Raw genomic sequence first — 10,227 nt, 5'->3', positions numbered from 1 at the left:
CTTCTTCTTCTCCCAATTCATCTTCATTTTTGCACACTTCCGTTTTTCCTCCCATCTCTCTCTGGCTCCTAATTCCTGTCTCCCTCTCTCCACTCTCTCCCAGATGCCCCCCGTGGCTTGATGTCCACCTGAGAGACGTCTCATACATCTCCTGACAAAGTGACTAATCCTCCCCATTTCACAGCTCCATCCCACTGCTCCCCCCTCCCACTCCGAACATTGAAAACTGTGTGTGTGCTAGGAGGTGACAGGTGGGAGTATGTCGCACGGGTTCAAGGTGTTTTTTTGTTGTAACAAGCAGCTCAGACCTCCGGGGGCTCCGCCGGCGGATTAGAGAAATCACTACGTCTCATCAGCGGCGTCTCTTTCTGGTGACAGCTTCTTTAAAAGATCCACCTACACACGAGCAAAAACCGTGTTTTCACGGTAGAGTTTTCATTTTTATCTTCGCCTGAAAACGATGGGATGCTTTCTAATTTCAAATTTGCATCTTATTCCCGCAGAAACGGCAATATTAGGCCTCAGCTGCAGATTTTAGCAAAGAATGATCACGACCATCGATCAGCGCTGATTCCTCTGTCAGTTCTGGAATAACTTGGATTTTAGGTGACCTTTGAGTTGAAATTCTCTTTTACTTCAATAATAATTTTGTTTATAAGCCCTACGTGCTTCAGTGTGTTGATGGCGGTATTTCTCAAACACGGTGCTGACATCACGCTGAGCGTTCACACACCGCACCGCCGCTGTGTGTTCAGGCTTTTCCCAGCAACGGCGTGACTCAAGCGGCCGTCATCCTGTTGGCTGAAGTGACCATCCTCTGGTGACTACACCACCCTGCAGTCACTACATCAGCTGTGGGATGTGATTTCAGCAGGCGCAAACAAAACAGCCTTGGAGGGGTCCTTCATGTATTTGGCCAAGGGCCGCGCCGAGGCAGAGGAGGAGTGCAGGCGGCGCCAACCACCAAGCATCTTCACCTCTCTGTCTGTAGAGTAATTAGAGTGGTGGGCTCTGTGTGTGTGTGTGTGTGTGTGTGTGTGTGTGTGTGTGTGTGTGTGTGTGTGTGTGTGTGTGTGTGTGTGTGTGTGTGTGTGTGTGTGTGTGTGTGTGTGTGTGTGTGTGTGTGTGTCCGTGGGGTCCAGCTGTCAGGAGACCTCTGTCTCCTGGTCCTGACATGTCTCCGATACACCCCGCTGTGAGTCTCTCTGTGTCACACACACACACTCCACAGACCCGGCCGGAGCCCAAGGCGAGCTGTCCGTCATCTGCGCACACACACACACACACACACACACACACACACACACACACACTCACACACTGATGCGATCCTTCTGGCGCTGTTCTGGTTCTCCTCTCTCACTCGTCTCTGGTGTGATGGCAGTGAGCATGGCGGTGGCTGCGGGCCACGGCTAGTCATCCGTGCTTCCTCTTATCGTTTTAATCACCTCGTTAGGCGCAGCTAGTGCCCACACTCACTGGCCACTGCCACGCCTCTGGAAGCGGGCCCTCCTGACCCCACGCTGGTGGTGCCACCGGGCACAGGGAGGTGTGACGAGGACAGGACCCCACGCTCACATCAGACATGAGTTTTATGTTAGAGCATTGAAGAGGTCAAACTAAACGGTATTTCACTATGAAGGTGAAAATTATAGAAGGTCTAAGAGATCATTTTCTTTTGTACTGCTGGAGAGGCCTGACCTCCAGGTGGGGGGGGGGGGTGTGGAATGCACCAGCAAACAGCAGGCCTGTAAACTTCTCTTAGCAGTCGAACAATGTTAGAAATAATAGATCTGACCTACCGTTTTATTACGTTTGAGTACTTTTACTTGAGACAGGATCTGCAGATAAGTGTTATATGTCATGAAATTCATCAAATTTATTGCTATACTTATATTTCTTTTGTTTTCATCACAACAAAAGAAACAAATATAGAGTCCAAGTCATGATTAACAATAAACTTTGCTTGTATTTGTAATATAGGAAAATAACTACGAAAAAGTTTAATTTAAGTCCTTAGACGCATATGTACAAACATGATGAGATAACTTTGTGTACTTTTGAAAAGTAGAATTATTATTATTATTAAATTTTTACTATAAACGGGGTAAAAAAGGGTTAAGTTGATAAAACAGATTAAAGAAAATTAGTCCTTTAAAAGAAACTTTCAAAAGCTCCTTGACACAGTGTTTGAATTCTCCACAAAATCACAGAAATATAAGGATTAAATTGAGAAAACACTTCTTTAATATTTGTCATTATTATCTAATCTTATGACTTGCAACCCAATCATATTTTGTCTTCCTCTCTCCATCTTCACCTCACAAATCTGACTCATTTTATTATCATCATCATCATCATCATCATCATCGTTATGCACACGCACAAACTCACCAACACGGACACAGCATTTATTTATTTTTTCCATCCTTTATCATGCACACATCTCTGCTTTCCCTTTGCCCACTACTCCCCCGGGAGGGAGAGCGCTTGAGGGCTGAGGGGCGTGAAGAGGGAGGGAGGGAGGTGTGTGTGTGTGTGTGTGTGTGTGTGTGTGTGTGTGTGTGTGTGTGTGTGTGTGTGTGTGTGTGTGTGTGTGTGTGTGTGTGTGTGTGTGTGTGAGAGAGAGAGAGAGAGAGAGAGGATGAGGGAGGGGGCGGTGTTAGACAATACCATTCCTCAAATATATTCCATCCCTGAAGTGAGCCTTTATTAGTCGGGACCGTTTGGATCTTATCTCGCCGGTGACACTCGGTGGAAGAACGGCTGGAGGAAGAACGGAGAGGCGGATTATCCGTGAGCTGCCTTCCGATCCGCTGCTTCCTGACCGGGGGAGAGCCTCGCTCATCTCGCCCCTTTATCCCCATCTTCCACGGGCGGACGGACGAGTAGCCCCGGCTGCACTTTCTCCACTATCTATCCATCTCTATTGTCTCTCCATCGCCGGGATCACACGGGGGGGGCTCCCAGTTTACACCATCATCAGCATCAGCATCTATTTCATCTAATCCGATCATCTTTAAGACTTCTGGACTGATCTGCAGAAACATTTTCCTCCTGTGACGTTTTTTTGACACCCCCCCCTACCTCCCCCCCAACGTTGTGATTCCCATGTTTGCGAGCGCGGCTGAAAAAGTAAAACTATTTGATTTTGTTCTCGTTTAATCTGCGTAACAGTTGATGGTTGTTTCACCGCTGGAATATGAGTTAATCTGGAGTTGAGGCTCCGCTCAAGAGCGTTTTCAACTTCATTTCCAGATTTTTTCCCCCCCCTCCTCACAACTCTTTGTCAAGGTGAGTCTTAAAATGTAAAAAAAAAAAAAAGAAAAAAAGAATGCCACACTTGAAAAAATGTTTTTATCTTATTTTCAGACTAAACCGACTTTTTAATACCTCTTATTTATCTATTTTTATTTCTTTCTGATAATAAATGATTTCGTTTTCCTCGTTGTCCAGAAACACAATAGCCTCACTTGATTTCATGTCCAGCAGATGTCAATATTATTTTTTGCCGTCTTTTGCCTCCATGCTGTCAAGTCACTCTGGCCTCAGCCAAGCAGATGTGTTCATCACACTGTGACAGATGGCCAATTCTGATTATGTTAATTCACCAAAACGAGAGTTTCTCCTTCATAAATGATCAGAACTTACACCTTAAGAAAATACAAATAAACGTTTTGGGGTTTTTTTTTTAAAAAAAAGATCATTTATGAATGCGAAATCCCCAATAGTTCGTCTCTTTTTTTTTAAATTTTGCAGCTGCTAAATTAATCATTAATCCAGGCATTTATTATTTATGACGTTTAATGTTATTATGCAACAAATGCAGACAGCATTTGGTTTCATGTGGGGAGGTGGGCACCCAAACACCCACCCGTGATTTCTCATATTTTAAGGCCTCGTGGTGTCAAAAAACAATTCAGTTAAATCTCATTTTTGAAATTATTTGTTATTTTTATTTGCGGTGTAAGAATTATTTTTTTTAAATTTAGATCTTTATTAGAACAATTTCTGTGACAGTTTACTTCAATTTCATTTTCTAAGCTTTAATTGTTGCTTCCCCCCCCCCACATTTCAGCTTCACCACGAGGAGTCACAGCCGGAGAATAAAGATGATGCTGAGTCCGGACCAGGCCGAGTCGGACCTCTCCTGGACTCAGTCCGACTCGGAGACCATCCTCAACGGCCTCAAGTCGGCCGGCTGCGCGTCGGACGAGCCCACGGAGGGGGAGGAGAGGGCCAAATGCAAGGCCGACCAGCCCCTGAGCAGGGAGGAGAAGAGGAGGCGGCGGAGGGCCACGGCCAAGTACCGCTCGGCCCACGCCACCCGGGAACGGATCCGGGTGGAGGCGTTCAACGTGGCCTTCGCGGAGCTGCGGAAGTTACTCCCCACCTTACCCCCCGACAAGAAGCTGTCCAAGATCGAGATCCTCAGACTGGCTATCTGCTACATCTCCTATCTCAACCACGTGTTGGATGTCTAAGAGTGACCCACGTGACACGACTGTTGGGGTGTGGTGTAGGTGTGCTGGGTGTCACGTGGGTATGGCAAGGTTGGCATTTAGGGTCGATGTTTAAAGTCATGAATTTTACTCTTGACGTCCCCCGACTTCCAGAGATATGAAAACTTGAGTGAGTTTTTTTTTAAATAATGGAGGTTTTATTTCCCCTGATAAGTTTTTCTTAGTAAATTTTTGTTTTATTTTTTAATAATTAAACCTTCCAGAATTTTATTTATTTTTTTATTTTTTTAAATAAAGGTACAATCAAACAACCTTTAGGCCGGATTGACCCATCTCGGCCCCAGGTGGGACCTTGCCATACCTTCACAGCTGACTGGGTTCACCCCCCCTACCCTCACCCCACCCCCACCCCCCAGCATGAGTCCAGTGTTGGTTATAATGGTGTAAAACTGAACAAAAGCAACAAACGTCGAGTCGTTTGAGCTGTTAGATGCAATAATAAGAGTAATTTCCGGTATAGGTGCAGTGGTGGAGGATGTAGGACCCCCACCCCCCCGCAGGTATCCACTCCCACCCCCCTTTAGCAAAAGGGATGCAGTGGAGCAAATGTGAAGGCGTTCAGAGACACTTGATCTCCACGTTAAATCAGCTTAAAAAATGATATTGGTCTAATTCTAACGCCGTGAATGCATTTAAGCCGAATATTAAAGTCCTCCTCGATCAGTCTGAGGTCTGAAAACACAAACAGCATTTTCAGATCGAAATGAAGGGATGTTAACGAGATAGCTGCTTTAGATCTAGTTTAGGCGATGTTTCCCGTGAAGGAGTAAAAAAAAAAAAAAAAAAAAAGATAAATGCGTAAGTGCCACTTATGACATATAAAATTGTGACCTTAATCATTTTTTAAAAGTGTATGGAATTATTTATTTAATTGTGTTAATATTTAAGGCTAATTTATTTATGTTGATACCATAGGCTGGCGTCTTTTTTGTATAAATGTACATTGTTTGTTGCTTCTATATTTTAGGCTGTGAAGTTGAACCTGGAAAGTGATGGTGTTCTACTCTTTAAAAAAATGGCACTTTCTGTTAACCCATTAGCAGATTCGTTTTGATGTATGTTTTGATGTTTGTCATTCTGTTTGCTTTCTAAAGTCATGTCTATTGTCTATCAATAGCAAAGATAAGCACTTCAACATGGGGTCGACGGCCCCAGAAATGTTTGTTCTCCCTCAATTGTTGTGTGAAGAGGTGGTTGGAAGAAAAAGAATTGGGTTGCTTTTTAAAAAAAAAAAAAATCACGATTTAAAAATGTCTTTCAGTGACAGAATATTCAAATAATGTGTGAAAAACAATTTATCCCATCAAACAATTCACAAGCAAACCTCTTTTTGCTGTTACCAAAAAAAAAATAATGCTGATAATGATTTCGAAAAAGTCTGAATTTATTACCTTAAATGTTCCGCAGTTTTTTATTTATTTATTTATTTGTTTGTTTGTTTGTTTATTTATTTATTTATGCTTTGTATTACAAAATTCAATAAGTAATTTTATAGTGGGAAAAAAAAACATATCCTCTATCCAAAGATTTTTGTCTCTTCAGGGTTGTGTAGGCTACTTGTTGCTTTATGCAGATCTTTTGTAGTAGAGGTATCATGTGACAGCTGGTTTCTAATGGACAAACTTTTCATATTTTCCGGTGTTATTTTTAATTAAAAACGGAAATACTTGAAAAAAAAAGAACACAACTTCCTGTCTTTGTAAACTCATGGAGTCTTCACAGGGTTCACCCCAGCAGCGCACATTCAGCTGACTGCAACGCTGCGATGACGTCAAGGTTCGTGCACGCGTGGGCGCGCGCACACGCATCTTGCTTCGTGTTTAGTTCTCAAGCAAATGCGCACACTCGCATTATAACTCACTGCAGGCACATGCACGCGCAACGCGAAGGGAGCGTAAATCCACGCGCAAAAAGCGCACGCACACGCACTGAGTGGTCAGCAGCTAAAGGCAGTGGTAGCCTGTCTGCGCCTGGCTGAAAGGCTCTCTCCCTCCCCAGAGAGGGGGCAGGTGTTACTCCAGACGAGCCAAGACAACCAAATTACTGGCCGTCTGGCACCTCCCGTGGGAAACCCGGGCAGAGAGGACGGATGGGAGGGATGGAAATTTATGAGCAAGCAAGCGCTGAGATGTATTATTGCCAAATGGTATGAACAAAAAGATCCAAATATTTATATTAATTTGCGCTGCACACACCTATTCCCATCGATTTTGCTATAAAAAGCCTGACGAGCTGCAGACCCGCTGATGTGTGTGGATGCTTTTATCCAGCCTTCATTAGATTATCATGAGTGAACCTTTTTTAGCAGGAGCATGTTGTGGTCCCAGTGGGCATCGAACCCTTCACCCTGGAAATACCACTGATAACCAGTTCCATCTGCTATCTATCTATTGATTTACAGCCATATCTTTTATTACAGTAATAATGTAAAATAAATAACCTAAAGGTTAATTTAAGAAAGAATTATCACCCAATCTGCATTCATAAGCGATAGCGCAGAACCAGGAAAACTGCGGCCCGCGGGCCACATCCGGCCCTGTGGTTGACCCTGTCCGTCCCACGTGAGACCAATCATAGATTACAAGAGGTAAACTTTCTATTCCTGTATAGATTGGAGCTCGAATTTTGCAAGCAACAGGTGCTCAGAGTTCAGCTTGTCTGTATAATCAGTACATGAGTCGAAGATTGTACGAAGGGACGGAGACGACGCATCAATTTGCATCCCTCCATTGGTTCTGCGTGCGCTCGCTCCACCTCTTCATTGTCGTGCAATCATTTGTTGTGCATCATTTAAAAAACCTGACTTGCTCCCATCTTTTAGATGCTTTCAGCGTGGTTAAAAAAAAAAGAAAAAGAGAACACCAATATGTTGCATCAATAGATTGTCCTCTTCAGAACACAAAAAACAAGCTCTGTGGTTCTGGCACTGTGTGGCGATAGACTTCTGCTGCAGCTTATTGAATGGAGGAGTCCATCTGTATATGTGGCTGTGAAGCACTACAAGGCCATTTGTGCTCCTCATCCCAAAAGCTTCCGTAGCATCAGTCCTCTTCAATTTATTCTTTACAAACCCCAGAAGGGGCAGGCGAGAGGGAAGTGACAGGCAAAGCCCAAACTGCTGAGGGCACTGAACAGCCTGCCTGACAGTGTGGCCTTATAGTGCATACGTGTGTGTGTGTGTGTGTGAGTGTGTGTGAGAAAGTAGCACGTTTCACCACGACCCCCCACCCCCACCCTCTGTGCACCGTGGGCTTATGTAATGGCGGAGGCCGTGGAATGACCATATGTCAGGAGGTGTGCGCAGACAGCAGGGGATTATACAGCGGCCATTATCAATGTTTGGACATCCTTCTCCTCATCATCATTCAGGTATACTCAAAGCCAGGAGGAGCACACACACACACACACACACACACACACACACACACACACACACACACACGCACACACACACAGGCGCTCTGCAAATGCCCATTTAATTCTGAGAGCTCAGTGGCTCTGTGTAAATTGGACGAGGAGAAAGAGTGTGACAACAAACAGCCATATGTTCACACACCAGGAACAATATTTGGGCCTTTTCTTTTTTTTTTTTTGTGCTGCCTCATTTTGTCACCGTCTCTTTTATTCTCCAAGTCGCCGGGTATTTTCTAAGTGTTCATGTTCAAGGCGAGAACTCCCCACCACCCCCGCCATCGTGTTACCTCCCCTACGCTCACAGAAGTGTGTGTTGATGTGCGTGTGTGTGTATGTGTGTGTGTGTGTGTGTGTGTGTGTGTGTGTGTGTGTGTGTGTGTGTGTGAAGGGTGCTCGTGGAACCAGAAGTACAAAGCCCGGTCCATGTGTTGAAATGCAGCCCCCGGGATGGAGCGTATTATCCCTGCCTACTTCACCAGCAGGGTCCTGGGGCTGGAGCTGGCTCCTGGCCCTTTGTCTCCAAACAGATGGAAATGGGCAGAGGAGAGGAGAAGAGGAGAATCAGAGGGAGAGGAGGAGGACGAGGAGGATGGGGGGGGGGGTAGAATGGACAGAGGAAGGAGACAGGAGGGGATGGGAGGGAGAAAGAGTCAGTCTGCTCTCGTTAAGTGCTGCATTGAAGACGACGTCCCCCCCCCCAACCCCCACAATGCGTCAGCAGCCGCCGATGGTCCCCCTCTCATTCAGCCTCACGCTCGGACCATCTGTACTGTCATAAGGTGTGTGTGCATGCATTAGGCCGCAACACACGGCCCAATCTGGTGAGTTAAAACGCTAATATTCATTGGGTTTCAATTTGGTTAAGATCTTTGAAATCCAATTGTTGGGGCTTTTGTGGAGGACGCCTCATTAGCGGGAGTCACCCGGAGTCAGAAAGGGAGTTCATCCAACATCCTGCTGTCACCTTTTATTCCAGCTTCACACACATAAAGGTGGAGAAATGAAGCGACTGAATCATAAGAAGAATAATCCCAACTTTCATCCTGTGATGATGACTGAAATTAATTATTTGTTCACTGCTGACTTCTCTTAAACTTCATTTAATCATTATTTTCAGGATCAGAATTTCAACTACAATGAATGATTATTTTCAAAATCCGCTAGTTGATACAAATTATTCTCTCAGCAGAGTCAAGAAACCCAAAATAAATCTGGTCGACATGTTTTTCGTCAAACTACACTGCGAATGATGGTTCTTTGCAGGTAAATCTCAACTTGAGGTGAGTCTTTTATTGTCTGTGCAGCTGTTTTAGTTATAATGTCTCATCTCCACACACTTTCAGTAGTTCAGCCTATTCAGGTAAAACTAATCCATGAGTCGCTCAATTAAAACATGAAGTTTAAACTCTTGGATTTGATGCTGCTCCTTACGGTGTTTATAACTACACAACTTTACAGTGAATTATTGAGGCCTCCAGGGGGTCTAAAGGTCCTGCATCTTCTCATAGTTGTCACTGATTAGTATCTTTATTGATTTTTGCAGTTTTGATCGACTATTTGATATTCATTTCTCACTCAAATTCACTCAATTTTGATTTTGCATGTAGTTCCACTAGAGTTTTGCTTTCTTACTATCAGGATGATCGGAAAAGAAGAAGAAAATAGTTATTAATTTAAGATTTTCCAAGATTCTTAGGCTTCTTATAGTTTTGTAGATGTATTGTTTTGTATATATCTTTATACTGATCTGGACATTAAACATGTATGTACATGTCATTCCATCCTCTTATCTTTAACCCTACCACAAAATTCTGACTGTGTCGTTAAACTTTTCTCCTCTCACACTAAACGTAATTGGCCCCCGAACAGAAAGTCTCATCTGGCTGTAAAAGATGCAGTAAAAAAAAGCCGCCCCCCCTCCTCCATCTCGTCTCCTACGTCTATGTCCGTGCATGTCTGCGTGTGTTCTCATAAAGCGCGTCTCTTCCCACTTCGTCTTCATTTTTACACGCGTTCATTTTTCTCCTCTATTTACCAAAAACCTCTGTAAACTCATAAACTGCGTGTCTTCGGGGAGGACTCCATCCATCTTCCGGACACCAAATCGGATTGATCTCAGGGGCCCGGGGCCCCCCCGCCCCCCCCAGCCCCCACCTCGCCTTCTCAATGGGGGCCATCTGCGCGCGCTTCCCCACTTTGAATAAACATGAAAAGGTGACAGCACGTGCTGCCGCCGCTCGCCGTCACGCGACGCGCGTGCCCACGAGGCTGCCTCGCGCTTTCATTCAGC

The 10,227-nt window shown here is 44.6% G+C and overlaps 1 protein-coding gene across 1 annotated transcript; it reads left to right on the top strand.

The window, feature by feature from the left end:
• Positions 1–2,731: 2,731 nt before the first annotated feature.
• Positions 2,732–4,600, top strand: LOC137591595 (helix-loop-helix protein 2-like). The gene is made up of 2 exons (XM_068309691.1): positions 2,732–3,294; positions 4,079–4,600. The coding sequence occupies exon 2, from the start codon at positions 4,113–4,115 to the stop codon at positions 4,482–4,484; it is 372 nt and encodes a 123-aa protein (XP_068165792.1). The 5' UTR covers positions 2,732–3,294; positions 4,079–4,112; the 3' UTR covers positions 4,485–4,600.
• Positions 4,601–10,227: the final 5,627 nt, after the last annotated feature.

This window comes from Antennarius striatus, chromosome 24 (genome assembly GCF_040054535.1).
Source record: "Antennarius striatus isolate MH-2024 chromosome 24, ASM4005453v1, whole genome shotgun sequence".
Classification (NCBI taxonomy): domain Eukaryota; kingdom Metazoa; phylum Chordata; class Actinopteri; order Lophiiformes; family Antennariidae; genus Antennarius; species Antennarius striatus.
This window is presented reverse-complemented; position numbering and strand designations above follow the sequence as displayed.

What these genes read in the sequence shown, in the direction of transcription:
- LOC137591595 (XM_068309691.1), top strand. Translation starts at nt 4,113, where the DNA reads ATGATGCTGAGTCCGGACCAGGCCGAGTCGGACCTCTCCTGGACTCAG.